The sequence below is a fragment of the Canis lupus genome, chromosome 26 (assembly GCF_048164855.1).
Source record: "Canis lupus baileyi chromosome 26, mCanLup2.hap1, whole genome shotgun sequence".
NCBI classification, from domain to species: Eukaryota; Metazoa; Chordata; class Mammalia; order Carnivora; family Canidae; genus Canis; species Canis lupus.
Window position 1 is genome coordinate 46,612,932 of NC_132863.1, and position 17,452 is coordinate 46,630,383.

The window sequence follows — 17,452 nt, forward strand, 5'->3', positions numbered from 1 at the left end:
TCAGACTTAGCTGACCTATGAGGTGGCGTAGGCCTTATGGCTTTACCTTGGTCTCGTTAAGCCTCATTTTCTTTACCTGAAAACGGAGCTGATATTTGCTCTTCCCTATCCTGGTGGTCATAAGAGTGAAGATGGGCTTGGCCAGTGTGCCCCTCTGCCTGTGTCCTTCTGGTTCTCTAGCCACAGTGAAATGGTGGGCAATGCATCTGGCACCCATGCTGCTACTATTTATCGGATATTTGCTCCGAGTGGGACATGGGGGATGGAACAGTAAGCAAAATGGGGGGATGGGTGGAAATCCCCTGAGCTCTAGTGGAGCTCTGCTGTCCACGTGAGTGTCTTGCTAGGCACCAGTTGCTCGGCGCTTGGAGAATTTTCTTGGTCCCTTTTTGCCGTTTCCAGTTCTAAATGTCCTTAGTCAAACAGTACTCTCATTTTATCTCCCACTTTGTCAAATCCTGTTGATAGCCTGTTTTAATCGTCAAGCCCTGTCCTCATCTTTCTCTTCCTCCTGCCCTTGCCCCTAAGTGGTCTGGTCAGAAAACACAGGTATGTTTTCCTCTTCTCTATTGTATTAGCACAGAGCCCAGACAAGCTGACTCATGTCTGAGGGTGGGTTGAGTGGGGGCAGGCAGCAGGGAGTGGACTGTGGGTGGCAACTCAATGTTTGGTGAAAGCAGCTTTATACCCATTCCAGTGGATCAAGGCAGAGGAAAGAAGGTGCCGGAACCAGGTGTTTTTAGCAAGCCCCATCCTGTTCCTGTACCTTAACAGGGCAAGAGCTTCCCACCCAGCGGGTGCCCGGTCACTTGCTGAATTGGCTACGAATTAACCCATTCCTTCCACTCCTACGTGGGCTCCAGAGTTGGCCTACAACCATGTGTGACACCCCAAACAGGTGCCCACTGGCCCCCCTCTGAGCTCCTCTGTTCTTTCTCTGGAACCCCACCACACCCCTGCTGTCTGGGGGACACAGAGCAAGTGACAGAGTTGGGGCTCTACTGCGGGTTTTGCTCTTGGAGCCCGATTCAACAGTAAGTCACATAAGGGGAGCTCTGTTCTCCTCCTATGGGAACTTCTGGTCCTGAGGGCTCATGAATACTCCACTGCCAAGACCAGAGGAAGAAATCGCTGGTGAGCAAAGTCTGTTATGTCATCATTGTTGATTTTTTTTTTTAACCCTGGAGATCGCAAATCGGCTTATCTTTAAAAAACTGTTAGCATCAGTGATTAACTTGCTGAGCCCCAATTTAGGAGCAACAGTGAGTGGATTGCAGAAGGTGAGGGATGGTGTGTCAGGAGAAGCTGGGCACTTGGAGGGACGTCCTAAGAGCCCTGGGGACCCGCTGACATTATGCGGTCTGCACTTTTAGAGATCGCCTGAGCTTCTGTAGAGAGAATATACTTGAGCAGAAGACTAAGCAATGAGGGCCGCGGTGGCAAAGTGTCACAAACTGGATGCCTTCAAACAGCGGAAAGGTACAGCAGGACGCTACAGTTCATCAGACAGTTCTGCATATTTGCAAGTTGCTAAGAGAGTAAACCTTGAAAGTTCTCATCACAAGAAAAATAATGCTTTAACTGTGTGCATTGGCAGATGCCAAGTAGACGTCTTGTGGCAAGCATTTCGCAATATGTACAAATAAAAAATCCTCATGTTGCGTACCTGAAGCTAATACAACGGCGTTCGCCAATTATATGTCTTTTAAAAAAAATTCTCGAATGCAAATTTGCAATGGAAAAAAAAAAGAATTTGCAAATTTGCAATGAAAAAAAGAATTATTTCCATGCAGGCTCCTCAGTTCTTTAGCACCCTCTGCAGACACAAAGCTTCCCATGCACCTAGGTTACTTCCCTCCAGCGATGCCATGGCTACCTGACCAGGCCAGCCTGGACATTACTGGTTCCACAGCCTGGATATTACTGGTTCCACGTCCCCATGCCTAGTACCGCCTGTCAGGTGATGTGTGCGTGACTCTTGCAATCAAATGCCCACCTGCCACACAGCGTTTGGTGGACACTGTAGCCAGAGACACCAGCCTCTAGAAAGTTTTCTCCCTCACATTATAGAAACATGATGTGCATCTTTTAAATGGTATTCTCTTTGGACGAACTGCCTACGATTGGCAAGGATGGGGAATACAGGAAGCACACTTACAAAGTCATTTAGGCAAATATAACTCTTTTCTGGTCTGCCTGCAACAGCCAGACAAGATTGCACAATTTCTGAGGTGCGCGTGGAGGGGGGTCGTGAAACACACAGTGTCAGGTGCACAAACCTAGGCGCTCATGGCTCTCAGGTGAGCTCAGCTATTGGCTGAGCCATTCAAGTGCTGCCAGAGTGAGTGGAAGGCACAGAGCCTGTATGTGGAAAGGACCCGTAAAGACACCCTGTCTCATGCCCTCACTCACAGAAGGGGACACTGAAGCCAGGGATGAGGTCAAACCTTTCCCTATTCCTTGTTGCCCACCTGGGAATAGACCTGTGTTGGAAATGGAATGAATTTCTTCATTCTTTTGCAAGAACTGTGATTTTCTCTCCATTTTTAAGATCATATACCTGGTTAGGCCCTTAATTTAAAACCGTCAACACGAATCAAGAAGCATTCAGTGTCTGAATGAATCAACGTTTGAGATTTTGGAATGCCAAGACTTTAAACATTCTTTCCCTTTGAGTAAATGGAAATCTAGTCTGTAGCAGGGAACAAATATCATTGTCTTTGACGTTAATGAAACAAGACGAGTGGGTGATGTCCACCCCCGACAAGGAGGGAGGCTGGCCACGGAGGAAGGACGTATAAAGAATGTTTGTTTTCTATAAAACCGCTAACACGCAGTCCATCGGGCAGCAGTGTGGCCGGCAGCAAGGACGGACCCTCATGGTGCAAAGCCACCAGGGCGAGGGTGGGGTCACAATCACTCACCCTGTCCCGGAGCCTGAGGCAGAAATCCTAGAGTAGCAGTCATCTGATGGTTTGCTCTCAGGATGCCTTCACGCTCGTCATATTACTGAGAGCCCGAAGAGCTAGTCCTTATGTGGGTTATGTCTTAATTAGACATTAAGACTGGGACATCGTAAGCTTTTCTTGGTTCATTAAAGATCATAATAAACCCAGTACATGTGAGTATATGTCACATGCTCTTATGAAAAATAACGATACTTTAAAAAAAAAAATCCATTTAGTGTGAAGAGTGGCACTGTTTTATATTCTTGCAAATCTCTTGTTCCAAAAGAAGACAGCTGGATTCTCCTCTCTGAGTCTTCTTTCAATCTTGTAAACGTTGTTTAGTTAAAGGACATGAAGAAATTCTGGCTTCACACTGATATGCATATGGAAAGGGAGGACTGTGTGATTGGCCTTAGACAGATTTGTGGTTATCCTTCTTTGACATTACACCAAAACTTGACAAGTAGTATTTTTAAACAATTGATTGCCACGTGGAATCTGAATACATCTTAATAAGCTTTTCTTGCTCTGTTACATCAAAACCACTGGTCTGTCTTTTGTCTTGGATGACTCTTTCTCAGTGCTGAGGCCTCAGCATCTTGGATGACTCATCTCTAAATGCAATAAGGAATGAAATACTCATTCCTTGGGCATGATTTTGGAATGTCATGCATTAATCATTAGGAAACTCTTGTCTTGGGATGCCTGGGTGGCTCAGTGGTTGAGCGTCTGCCTCTGGCTTAGATCATGATCCCGGGGTCCTGGGATCGAGTCCCACATCAGGCTCCCTGCATAGAGCCTGCTTCTCCCTCTGCCTGTGTCTCTGCCTCTCTCTCTCTGTGTCTCTCATAAATAAATAAATAACATCTTTTTTATAAAAAGGAAACTCTTGTCTCATTGAGTTATGTATATCTTCCAAATGCTGACATTATTTCATTCTGCAAAATCAGAAAATCACACTCCTTAATATCTCCACATATCATCAGAAAAAATTGGAAGCTGTCAAGCCCATTGTAGCAGACACAAGTTTTCCAAAATTCTAAATTTTTGCTTGAAAGCTTCCATTTTATTACTGGCAACATGACACCATTCACCATTTCTCTCAAAGCGATAGGCTCACTTGTTTACCATCAAAGTAACTGTCTATCGAGTGCCCAATCCTGAACAACACAGTTTGTCAGTCAATCTTCCAAGAAAAATGCTGTTGCCAGCCTGTTGATCACCCACGTGCTTTCGTCGGGACTCTACTCCGTCCAGAGCGTTGCCTGGGGTTTTGTGCATACTTCTCACCTGGTCACGCAGAATACCACAAATGCATGCATCCCAGTGGTGCAGGGCAGTAATATTAAAGACCTTTACTGCTTCATGAGTTCTCAAGTGACTTCAGGCGTCAAGTCAATTCATCCATTACCTCATCCCTAAATGCAACAGGCTTTTCCTTTCCTCCTTCTTCTTGAGTGTGTGTGGTGATGAAGGTACGCGTATCAGGTACAGCATGGAGATGCAGGATGCTGGTGGTCTTGCTGCCACCGCCTTTCCCAGTGATTTGTCCCATCAGTGCCAATGTCATGCAGTGAAATCGGCAAATGATGCTCTGGTATGGCTCGGCAAGCATTTGGCCGTCTTGGTAGCGTCCTGGTAGCGTCAGGGACCCCAGTGGGCCACGCTTGGAAACCTGCTGCTCCACAGAAACGTCCTCTATGCGTGTGGACGTGTATTGGCACGGCATTTTCCCTTAAGTGATAGCAAACACCAGGAAATAATCTAAATAACCATCCCCAGGAGGATGGATAAATGAACTGTCCTTTGTTCATGTAGTGAAATACTCGACGGTAGTGAAATGAGTGGACCAGAGCTGTAGGCGTACACACACACACACACACACACACACACACTCATTCAGTGTTGAATCTACATACTCTGCAGAGTCTGTCTCTATTCCAACAGCCTCACTCTAGGTGTGTGGCTTTTTTTCTTGGGCGGGGTGGGGGGAATGGCAGCAAGTTTGTTGAGATGTAAATTATCAATAAATAATTCTCGATGTAAATCATATGAATGAAAAGTAACAAGTTCTATGGTTTTCTTGATTTTATAAAGTCTAAAAATAAAGAAAAAAATAAAGGAAAAAAAAAAACCAGGAAAAACAAAGCCCACTTGAATCTCTCCACCAGTTAGCATCTGGTGCTCTTCTACACGGGACATAAATGCATCCGTGCTCATCCCGAATAGACAGTTTGCTCTCCCACTGTGCTACTCACCGTCACAGCAGCACACTGGTTTTACACGTTGCTGGTATCGGCGGTATGCTGCGAGACTCCTTTTGCTTAGTTCCCCTATAGTTGCAGAGGAAAAGCAGTAAGCATGACCTGAGATGTCAAGAACAAGAAATTGTATTTATCAAAACCAAATAAAGTTCTTTTTTCCCCCCTCTTCTCTCATTCTAGAAGACGTGTGTGTCCTCAGGCACTTTCTACCTGAGTCTGACAAGTATTTTCCCTACTAATTCACGTCATTTTTATTTTTAAGGTCAACGGTGTCAACAGCTTCCAACAAGAGAAGGATGATCTTACTGACCAAACACAGGTGGGGTTTGGAAGTCACTCTCTTCATAAGCCAAGTGAGATGAAACTTGACTCAGAGATTCTTTTGTAATTTCAAGTTTTTTAGTTCTTGGTCCATGTTCAAAAAATAAATTAGTAACTAAGTGTGGCCTTTCGGAATCTTAAGGGACTGTCAGAGAACTGCAGTGGCTGCTTTTATGTCTACTAGGATATGAGCAATCTGTGCACATCAGAAATCAGTCACACAGTGCTAGCCCAGAGCTTTCTCCACACTCTTTTCTTCTTCATGGAGTTAAGATATATTAAAGTTAACAATCCCCAGCGTGTGAGCTTTGGACTGCCCAGGGATGTGGCCGCGCTTCGCTAGGAGCTCATGCCGCCTTACGGATACTTCCTTCATCTTGTTCTTGTGATCAACTCACTTCCTAATTTTTTAAAAAAGATTTTATTTATTAATTCATGAGAGACACACACAGAGGCAGAGACACAGACAGAGGGAGAAGCAGGCTCCATGCAGGGAGCCCGATGCGGTCTCCATCCCAGGACTCCAGGATCACCCTCTAGGCCAAAGTAGGCAGGCGCTCAACCACTGAACCACTCAGGCGTCCCAACTCATTTCCTAATTAAATACAGTTGACCTTTGAACAACATGAGTTTGAAGTGCATGGTCCACTTATATGCAGATGTCTTGCAGGACAGTGCCGAGAATGTATTTTCTCTTCCTTATGATTTTCTTAATGACATCGTCTTTTCTCTAGCTGACTTTATGGTAAGAATAGGGCATATAATACACACAACATACCTAGTGTGCGTTAACCGACTGCTGATGTTATCAATAAGGCTTCTGGTCAACAGGAGGCTGCTAATAGTGAAGTTTTGGGGGAGTCAAAGGTTATACATGGATATTTGGCTGCCCCAGGGGGGCAGTGCCCCAACTCCACATTGTTCAAGAGTTAACTATAATTTTTGAAAAGGCTTACATGTTTGTGGATAAAAATCAATGTGGCTAGAAAGCAGCTTGGCTTGTAATAAATATGTGATTAAACTCAATCTATGGTCTCTCGCCTAACAAATCTCTGAGTCTGAGTCTCTTCCTGTTAGAAGGGACAGAAGATAAAGAGGCATTAAAGACCTATCAGCACTGAATGGAGACATTCTCATCAAGTATTTCAGAAAGAGGAATAGGAGGGAGTAACTTTCTCACTCATTCAGCAGCTGTGTGCGTGTCTGCCATGGGACGGTGTTGGCAGAGTAGGCAATGATCTTTAATGTTACGTCTGCATAGCCGCTAAAATGACCTCACGATCCATGTAAAATCAGTGGGTGGCCCATGCCCCACGGTCTAGAAACAACTCTACAGTTGTTAAGAAATCAGGCACTTTTAGTTTCTAAGCATCAGAGGCTGTTGTGAGGACAAGGGATATCAAGCAAATCAGGTGCCAGTTTGTGCCTGCCACATTGCTACCATTGTCACCCTCATGGTCGTCATATAATTTCAGGGAGAGAGCCACCGGCCCCTACGGCGGTCCAAGAGAAGATGGATTATTACCACTCTGGAATTGGAGGAGGAAGATCAAGGGCCCTTTCCCAAACTTGTTGGTGAGGTAAGGAAGGCCCCTGCCACTGTCTCTGATGAGGCATGTCCCCTTCGGCAGGAGGACTAAGTCTCAAGCCTTTCAAAAGGCTACGTGCTAGGGAGGCCAGGTCGGGTGGGGGTGGGGGAACATTATGGTAGGAGGAACACTGGACTAGGCTCTAGAACCCGCTCTACCTCTGCGTGACTAGGGGCCTTCGGGCAGGTCACTTCATGTGAACGTGTGCTGAGAACATCAGTCACCTGTGTCAATGGGCTCCTCCATTCCAGCCTGCTGGCCTGATTTATTTGGCCCATGCAAAGTCTTTAAAAAAAAACCAAAACATATTATTTAAAAATAAGGAGATTGGAGTTACCAGAGACTGGGAAGTGGGGGAAATAGGGAGATTAAAAAATAAGTAAATGGAATGTAAAACAGTGGCTGGCGGGGCTGTTGGGGAGGAGGTCACAGGGCCTTATCACTTGATGGGGACAGAGCGTCAGTTTGGTAAGAGAAAAAGAGCTCTGGACACGGATGGTGGTGGCGGCCACACGACAGCATGAGTGTGCTTCGTACTGCGTGGCTGCACACTGAAAGATGATGACGGTGGTAAATTTGATGGCGTGTGCATTTAACCACAACAAAAAAAGATGGAAACAATAGGAAGATCATATTAGAAATTCTTGTGCTTCTTGAGGTTTTCTGAAAGTTGGAAGATCTGCCCCCACGGAGCCGACATTCCCCACATGGCAACAACTGGATGGGGCTTGGTTTTCCACAGGCCCCACGCCTCCCTGTGGCCTCCCTCCCTCCCTCCGAGGTTGAGGTCTCCCTCCCAGCTGAGGCACCCGAGCCGGCACGTGGCGGGGCTGCGATGTGGGAGTTTTTGCACGTGGCCTACGTCATTCCTTTCCACGACACTCCTGGCCTGTGAATTAGGTACTGAGTGCCTAGGTGCCTACAGCTCTGACATCCTATGACTTCTGGAGGAGAAATGAACACAATCTGTATTCTTGCAGTGTTCATAAAAATAGTAGATGCCTGCTGTAGACAGAAAAACCTACAGAAAGTTTTCAAGGCTCAGTGGCTACCACTGTCCGCTCCCAAGAGTCGGGGGGCCCCGGTGGGCTCCTACCGCGGACGCACCACAGCCTTCCTGCCAGAGTCCTGTCCTTGCAGGGCGCCGCCCGTGCAGTACCTACATTACAGCCTTGTTCTAAAGATTAAGTAGGCTCAGGCAAGTAGGGCATGTAGTAGGCTGGCTCATTCTAGGCCCTTTCCAAATGTTAGCTGCACGGGTATTGCTCCCCTCTCCCTGCGGGGATCATCAGTATGAACACATTGGTACATACTCTTCCAGACATTTCCCTGTAGTCTCACCAACATGAGTCCCTGTAGACAGACTGGGATCGCCCCACGCATGTTGCTCTTCAGGTTGCCTTTGTGGTTTAACAGTGAGGCACCGCCCCCTTTCTGGGGCAGGGCCTGCAAGTGCTGAGGACTGGGGACCCACGCCCCAGGAACGGGGTCCCGCACTAGGATTCTCTCCCTGGGGAGGGACACGTACGTCCTTCCCACACTCTGCTCACTGTGACAAACGTTGTTCCTGCATCTTTGCATGTCTTTCTGTTTCTTTCGGATAGACCCTCAGGTGAGCAATTGCCAGGTACAGTGCTTTAAAAATGCCTTTGAATCCTAGCCTTTTGCTGTTTTGTGTGCCTTGTGGTTTATTCTTATTCTTTTTTTCCTCCCCCCCCCGCCCCCCCCCCCCCCGCTTTTCTTTTTTTCCCTTTCAGCTGTTCAATGATATGTCCCATAACATGTCATTAATGTATGTGATCAGTGGACCTGGTGTGGACAAATATCCAGAGATTGGTTTGTTTTCTATAGAAGATCACAGGAATGGAAGAGTGTATGTTCACCGCCCTGTTGATCGAGAGACGACGCCGTCTTTTATGGTACCAAAATTTTGATATTTTCTAGGCTTGGGTTTATTGTAAAGCTGTTGCAGGAATATTGTATTCGGCAAGCATTAGTTAAGCTGCCCACATGCTAGGTCCTAGGAGGCTGCCTATTACACGCTGTGGTAAGCCTTAAAAGTGTGCATGGGCAGAGAGGCTAATTTTATAATGTTCTTAGAAACTTCTGGACTCTGTGATGATGTATGTGAGCTGCTACAGATATTCCTTCTAATGACCGGATTCCAAGCATGATCAGGATACCTGAAAGCATTTGGGGATAGGGCTAGAGAATGTTTATAAAATGGGCTAATTTGGTTTTTGATGAGTCATGGTTGGAATATGTAGGCAGAAGCTACAAGCAGACCCTAATTGATGAATGAGCAATTATGAACCTGGTGGCGGTTTCTTCTTGTGTCCATGTGTTCTTCAGGGTCTCATAACCCCAACACCGTGGTCTACTATGAATTTGAAATCCAGGTTCTAGGGATGCCTGGGTGGCTCAGCAGTTGAGTGTCTGCCTTCGATTCAGGTTGTAATCCTGGGGTCCTGGGATTGAGTCCCGTATCGAACCCCCCCACCCCGGGGGGAAGCCTGCTTCTCCCTCTGCCTGTGTCTCTGCCTCTCTCTCTGTCTTTCTCATGAATAAATAAATAAAATCTTTAAAAAAGAAAAAGAAATCAGGTTTTAAACAAGTGAAAAAAATGTTGGTAGTATATTAGGCTACCAGCTTCACCTTACAGGGGATGCATACGATGTTAGCCTTTGTTATGTTTTGGCTTCTGCTGGAAACTGAGCTTGGTTCTCAGGCCTGCTCAGCTGTACTTTGGCTCCTTCAGGGTGAGAAAGAACATCTGAAAGAAGTAATTTATATACGTTTTCTCCAATGACCTTAAAATATTTACATACATAATAAAATATATGCCCTTAACTCATTCATTGGTGGGCTCTGAAACTCTAATTTTTTAAAAAAGATTTTATTTATTTATTCACAAGAGACACAGAGAGAGAGAGAGAGAGGCAGAGACACAGGCAGAGGGAGAAGTAGGCTCCATTCAGGGAGCTCGATGTGGGACTCGATCCTGGGTCTCTAGGATCATGCCCTGGGCTGAAGGCGGCGCTGAACCACTGAGCCACTGGGGCTGCCCTAAAACTCTAATTTTTAAATAGTCAGGAATGCTCCCCAAACTCCAAAAGTCATGCAGAGACAACTCTGCTGGTCTTCACTATATTTATGGAAACCCTTGCCCCATCGGGTGAATTGGCAGTGTCTGTCAAACGAAAGGAATATAGAATGGTCATAGGTAGTAGGGCCCTGGGGCAGCCCTACTAAATCTTGAGTGAGCAAACAGATCACCGAGGGATCTTGTGAAAATCAGATTTTGCTTCAGAACATCAGGGTGGAGCCCAGGACTCCGCATCTCCAGCAAGCTCCCAGGACAGGGTGCTGCCGCTCGCCCCCGGCGGCCACGTGCTGAGTGTGGAGGGCCAGAGGGTGAGCCTGACTCGTGCAAGGACTGGACAAAATATATTGTGCTTATGGTCCTTGTTTCGCTGTTGTTTTTTGGTTGCTGTTGTTTTTTGGTTGCTGTTGTTTGCTTTTGACATCTTTACTGACGTATCAAGGGTTGGTTTTCACAAGGTTTAAGATGAGACTTTTTCCTGGAAGCTGATAATACCTAAGCCAAATCCATAAGAGTGTTTTCTGACATGTGAGGCCCAAATGGGAAAGCTTGGCATGTCAAGGGCCAGGAGGCCCCAGGGAACAGTTAGAACAAGCAGAGAAAATGTGAGAACATGAGCGGCGTCCCCACAGGTTCTACTCCGACAGGATTTCCAAACCCTGTGCTTGGACTTGCTGGGTGAGATCAAGCCCACCATCCCAACCCCCAGGCGTTATCACAGCCATGCTTTTCTACCAAATTCTACGATCGCTTGCTAGCTGGCTTCTTGGTTGGCTGTGAACATCCATGAGACAAGACGCAGGGTGGGGTTTGGAGGCATGCCCCACTCCGAGGCTCTCTGTTTCACGACCCTGGTTTACTGTCTTCTAATTACCTTTCTTCGCCTGCACTGTATACCTGAAACGTGTTTGGTTCCCTGTGGGTGGTCAGTCTCCCCACTGGAACGCAAGTTCTAAGAGCGAGGAGTTTCGTACTGACTGCCATTTCCTGAGTTAGGAAGAGGGCTCTGCACATAGTAGGTAGGTTTCCAGGTGATTATGCGGATGAGTGAGTGAGCACAGCAGAATGTTGTCTCTGCTTCCAGACTGTTGTGGGTTGACTTGTATCTTCCAAAAAGATAGGTTCAAGCCCTACCCCTGGTACCTGTCTATATGACCTTATTTGGATACAGGGTCTTTGCAGGTGTCATCAAATTAAGGCGAGGCCATACTGGATTAGGGTGGGCCCTAATCTGGTTACTGGCATCCTCGTCAAGGGAGGGGAATTTGGGCCGCACAGAGAAAGACAGAGAGGAGAAGGCTGGAGACAAAGACTGGGATGATGCATCCATCCTGGCAGAGGACACCAGGACTGTTGGCAGCCCCCAGCAGCCAGGGGAGAGGCCTGAAACAGATTTCCCCTTAGAGTCTCCAGAGGGAACCAAGCCTGCTGACCCCAACTGGGATTCTAGTCTCCAGAAGTATGAGAGAACACGTTTGGTTGTAAGGCACCCAGTCATCACAGCGGATATAGGAAACAAACATGCAGGGGTTAACATACTCTCTAGGAAGACCAGACACAGGCTGGTGAGAAGGATGACCAGCCATGAAAAGGAGGTTAAGCAAGTGTTACAGAAACACCGCACGAGCCGGGCATTCCAGCTCAGCCATCTGCTTCTGCAGAAGGATGCTTGCTACCGGGTCTTGGCGGTTCACAAAGCCAGGATGTATTAGAAGCGAAGTCAGCCCAAGTGTTGGCCAACAGACATTCCCAGGAGCACCGCTGTGCTCTTGGGGGTAGTGAAGGAGTCACAAGAATTAGCCAAAACATGTAAAAACTTGTGTTTGGGAGGTTTGGGGGGGTGGGTGGCGCTGATTTCTTGGTAATTCCATAAACCTACAAGAATGTAGGGACAGCAGCCAAGAAGCGCCTGAGGATGTAAGACATAGCTGGGAAGGGGAAAAGCCTGATTTTTTCTATGTAGGAATCTCATCTGTTTATATCAAAATCTGCTCAATTTCATAGGTTACAAATACACTCAGGAAATTTTTTCTTTTGTATTCCTTGAAATAATCATCTGTGGGTCTATATGCCAACGCACTCAGCTTCGCCTACTTGAAACCTAGGCGTACAAGTGACTTTGTCTTGTGTGTTCGGCATTTAAGATACTTGCATGTGCTTGCCTGTGACTAGGAGCACACGTCCTGTGCGTGTCATGTCAGGGGTCACGTGCCCCTCCACCATGTCACTGGACTATGGTGGGCCACCCAGGGATCTAAATCTTAAGGCCATAACAAAAGGCTGAAAAGCCTTTCCAAGTGCAGAAAATATCCATGACATTTCCCTTCTCCATTGTGATTCTGAGTCCCTGGAAATTCTTAGCATCTTGACAAAGAATAAACAGCACTTACGCCTCTCAGGCATCTTACAGAACTGACGGTCTCAGATGTAGCTTTTAGGATAATAGATGGAATATAACATAATAAACATAAAACAAACGTGGTTCTTATTTTTAAGTGGAAGGACTACAGTTGGCGCTGTGTCGGAGCCAGAAGTCCGCATGATTAGGGAGCAGAGTTGCCAGCGCAGTCATAAATTATGGAAGAGCATGTGGAAATGGTGTGTGAGAAGGCCGATTTGCTTGTGCAGAAATGTAAAAATGTATGTTGGATTCCCGGGAGCAGACTAGCTCAGTGGTGTTGAGGGGAGAGGAGACAGCGGAACCGGGAGAGCCTGGGGCCCAGGCCACTGCTGTGGGACGCCCGGTGGGACCGCCACGGTGGATGCCCCAAGTCCGCGGGCAAGAGGCCCAGGCAGGGTGTGCAGCAGGGACCTTGTGCGCTCTGGGGACAGGGCCAGAGAGATTGCTGCCCGAGGCTGCCGAGGTGCTGGGACCCCGGCTGGTGAAGCCACTTGCTCCGGGCCCTGCGTGGCTGTGGAGGGGAGCGCTGAGGAACAGGCCGGTGCTGTAGTCAGGTCTACACCTACTTGCACTTGAAGCTGGGCTGTGCCGAGGGTGCAGCCGGGGACAGTGCAGTGGCGCCCAGTGGGGCTCCAGGACCGCCTCCCTCTGGGGCTTCGCTGCGAGGAAGGAAGGAGGTGATCGGTGTAGGAGCCCAGTCCTGGGCCTCACTGAAACCGCTTCTCCTGGAAGGAACCCTGTGCTCGCTCAGCATCCCGCAGTCGGCTCTGCACCTGCACCTGCAACCAGACCGCCCTGGAGAAGCCACTGCTCCCATAGTGGGCGGGCGTGTGCCCTGGCAGCTCCTCCACACGTCATCCTGGCCCGCTCCCTTCCCTGAACTTCTTCTATTTCGCCACTGACTCCCCACAATCTTTGCAGCTTTCAACAAATAAAATCACTGTTTATCCTAGAGCTACAGAAATTCAGCAGCAGGTGGGTGCCGGGTGGTTCCATGGGTCAAGCATCTGATTCTTGGTTTCAGCTCAGGTCATGATCTCAGGGTCCTGGGAGGGAGCCCCATGTCGGGCTCTGAGCTCAGTGGGAAGTCAGCTTGTGATTCTCTCTCCCTCTGTCCCTGTCCCTGCCACTCCCCCCTCTGGCATGCATGCTCTCTCAAATAAATAGATAAATCTTTTTTTAAAAACATATATATATATATATGTTGTGCTCACTTTGGCAGTACATAGACTAAAATTAGAATGATACAGAGAAGATTAGCACGGCCCCTGCTCAAGGATGGCATGTAAATTTGTGAAGCGTTCCATATTTAGAAAAATAAAAATAAATAACACATATGGTTGCCCACTCATTATTGCGTAAGTAAAGACTTTTTAAAAAGAATAGATTTTTAGAGCTGTCTTGGGTCTACAGAAGAAGAGAATGAGCAGTACAGAATGCCTGACCCCTCTCCCTCCCCACCCCCTGCCCCACGCAGTATCCTCTCTCATGAATGTCCTGCACTGGTGCAGTAACGTTTATGACCCTGGATGAGCCAATAGGATGCATTATTATTAACAAAGCCCATAGTTGGCATTAGGGCTCACTTTCAGTGCTGCACGTTTTATGGGTTTGGGCAAATGTATATGACAGGTATCTACCCTTATAGTATCACACAGAGTATTTGCACTGCCCTAAATTTCCCTGAGCTCCTCATTATCCATCCATCCCCTCCTTTCTGAGCCCTCGGCAACTGTGATCCTTTTGCTTTCTTCATACTTTTGCCTCTTCCAGGATGTCGTATAGTTGGAATTGTACAGTGTGTATGTAGCCTGTTCGGGTTGAACCCTCTCGCTTAGCCATGTGCACTGAAGATCATGTCTTTTTAATGCTGGCTAATATTCCACTGTCTGGATGGACCACGGTTCATCCATTCACCTAGTGAAGGGCATCTTGGTTGCTTCAATGTTTCACGACTATGAACAAAGCCACTTTAGACGTCTGTGTGCAGGTTTTTGTGTGGTCATAAGTATTCGACTCTTTTGCATAAATACCAAGGAACCTGATTGCTGGTTTGCATGGTAAGAGGATGGTTAGTTCTGTAAGAAACCACCAAAGGAAGGAGGAATTATCTGCTATCTGTGTATCTTCTCCGGAGAAATAGTGTCTGTTCAAATCCTTTGCCTATCCTTAACATTTGAAAATCAATTTTTTAGCAAAGTTCCAGGAAAGTTAATATATAAAAATCAGTTGTATTTTTATCTACCAGTGATGAATACTTGGAAATCAATATTTTAAAAACAGTATCATTTATAATATCACCAAAACAAGTGAAGTGCTTAGGCATAAACCTGAAAACTGTGCAGGCCCTGTTCACTCAAAGCTATGAAATGCTGATGAAAGATACCAAGGAAGATCTAAATGAATGAAAAGACAGACTGTTTGTGGATTGAAAGATTGAATATTAAGGGGCTAATTCTTTCCAAATTTACCTATAAATTCAGCGCAAGACTAATCAAAAGACTAGTGGAACGTTTTATAGATCTCAAGCTGATCCCAAATTTTATATGGGAAGTTAAACCAGCTCTCGATTTTTTTTGACTTTGTTTTGCTATTTTGAACTTTATGGATATATGTGTTTATCTTTACTGTTTCCTTCTTGTTTCCTTTTTTCTGTTTGAATTTAATTTGCTCCTTTTAAAAGATTTATTTATTTGAGAGAGAGAGGGACATGTGAATGTGAGTGGGGAGAGGGGCCAAGGGAGAGAACCTCAAGCAGACTCTGCTGATGGGGAAGCCCCATGTGGGACTGGACCCGACCCTGAGATTGTGAGCTGAGACGAAACCAAGAGTCTGATGTTAACTGACTGTTCCCCCAGGTGCCCCTATTTGCTCCTTTTTTAAAAAGGTTCTTAAGAAACTAAAGCTAGAAGCCTCAAGTATTGCTTTGAGATCTTTTGTGAGGAAAGACTTCCCATTGCATGTTTGAGATGAGCAGATCCTCCTCATTCAAGCACAGAAGTGACAGCAGTAACCATCTAAGGACCCACGACATGTCAACAGCTGTGCTGGTTACTTTAAATGTTCTCTTTCCCCAAAACTTTCAAATGTCTGCTCTCCGCAGTGTTTCGCAGTATTGATTAGCACTTGCATTTCTCATGACAGCCCTGACCACGTAGAGCAACCAAGGCTCCTGAGCAACTTGCCTGCATTTACCCAGGTGGAAAAACTGAGATTAGAACCTGGTCATAACTAGTGATGTACTTCTCAAGTCAGGCCATTGGCTGGTCCCCAGAGGTTTACTGAGCGGCTCACCCATGCCAGCGAGGAGCTCGGTCCCTGGGGTCACGGGGCAAAGGACAGCATGAGATTGACGATGATCTGATTCGTGCTATCAGATAAATGATCCTGCAACATTAACACGGTTCCCTCTGCTTCCTAGGTGCATTTCAATGTCGTGGATCGCTTAACCAGAGAAATCGTGGATAATTCCTTGATTTTCAACATCAGGATCCGCGATACAAACGATCATGCACCCCAGTTTCCTAAGAAGGAATTTAACATCACTGTGCAGGAGACCCACCCTGCAGGTGTGTGCAGTGGGGGCAGCAGGGCTTCCTCTCCTCTCTCGTCCAGAACAGTTTTCTTGTTTTAATTTCAATGCGGTACTCGATCCTACTTGTCTTTAGGGGGAGATTTTACTGTTCATACCCTGAAGATCACAGATCCTGGATTCAAGCAAAATGCCAGGTCTGAAAGCCTCATTTTGTATTGGCAATAATATGAGGTGTGAATTGTGTCTGTTGGAAGAGCTGACATGTAAAGAGCAATCTAAAATAACTCAGATGCACTGAAGGGGAAAGGCAGAGCTGAGCGGTGCGTGCCCGAATATCTGTAAATTTGTCACCTGTAAAATGGCAACGAGATGCCATCTAAAGTTTCTGAGCTACAGATTCTGTGAGTCTTTAAATCCAAACCACTCTCATTAGAAGATGCATCTATTTTAATAACAAAACAGCTTCATTTATTTCACAAAATAGTCTTTAGAAAATTTGGGAAATTCCAAGGCATTAAGACCGAAAAAAAAAAAAAAAACGGAAATAGAAAGCATATTTAATACTTCCAATTAGAGATAAGTACCATTAATGTTTTATAGTCTTTCAATATTTGTCTTTGCATTTTATATGTCCGTGCGTGTACACACACCATATATGTATCTATGGGTACATATTCCCAGATTTTTATATATAACTACAAATGCACATTAATATATGTGCATACATTTTTTATCTTTATCATAGTGCAAAATGCATATGGGTCTATATTAGATATTCACAAACGCACGGGTGTGCTTTCTCATATGTGTATATTTATGAGCTATCTTTTCTAAAAGTGCAGTTTTACTCTTCGTAACCTAACAGTGTTCCCCTACAGCATCCTATTGTGTAGTATTTTATTTCATGGACGTACTTTAAGGTGTTTTTTTTTTTAAACTAATCTCCTATTGTTAGACATTTATGAGTTGTTCCTACTTTTTGTTATCTTCACAAAATATGCTTCAGTGAACATATTTGAGCTAAATCTGTGTCCCACTGAAACATTATTTACTTGGCATAAATTTAGAGAAGTTCTGACCACATACACAATCTAAGTGCTCCACTTTACTCACCTACGATGTCTGAGGGGGCCTGGCAGGGGGCTCATCCTTGATTATGAAGTGCTGCCCATGTTGGTAGGTTTCTTGTCCATTTCTGTTCGTGTGGTTGTCATTTTTCTTCTTGATTTTCACCTTTTTATCCTGTATTAAAAATGTTTATGCCTGCCACGTATACTTGAAGTGTGTTTTC

At 45.9% G+C, this 17,452-nt stretch overlaps 1 protein-coding gene and 1 non-coding gene across 2 annotated transcripts in view; both read left to right on the forward strand.

Moving 5' to 3' along the window:
* Window positions 1-1,424: 1,424 nt before the first annotated feature.
* The window catches only part of CDH26 (cadherin 26), a 36,745-nt gene continuing 20,717 nt past the window's right edge, over window positions 1,425-17,452 (forward strand). The window contains exons 1-5 of the mRNA XM_072799736.1: window positions 1,425-1,479; window positions 5,437-5,531; window positions 7,009-7,113; window positions 8,880-9,041; window positions 16,048-16,195. Coding sequence (XP_072655837.1) covers window positions 1,425-1,479; window positions 5,437-5,531; window positions 7,009-7,113; window positions 8,880-9,041; window positions 16,048-16,195 — 565 coding nt within the window. The remainder of the gene's footprint in view (window positions 1,480-5,436; window positions 5,532-7,008; window positions 7,114-8,879; window positions 9,042-16,047; window positions 16,196-17,452) is intronic.
* LOC140618890 (U6 spliceosomal RNA) lies at window positions 13,833-13,939 on the forward strand. Its single transcript, XR_012018888.1, has one exon. It is a non-coding gene; the product is annotated as a U6 spliceosomal RNA (small nuclear RNA).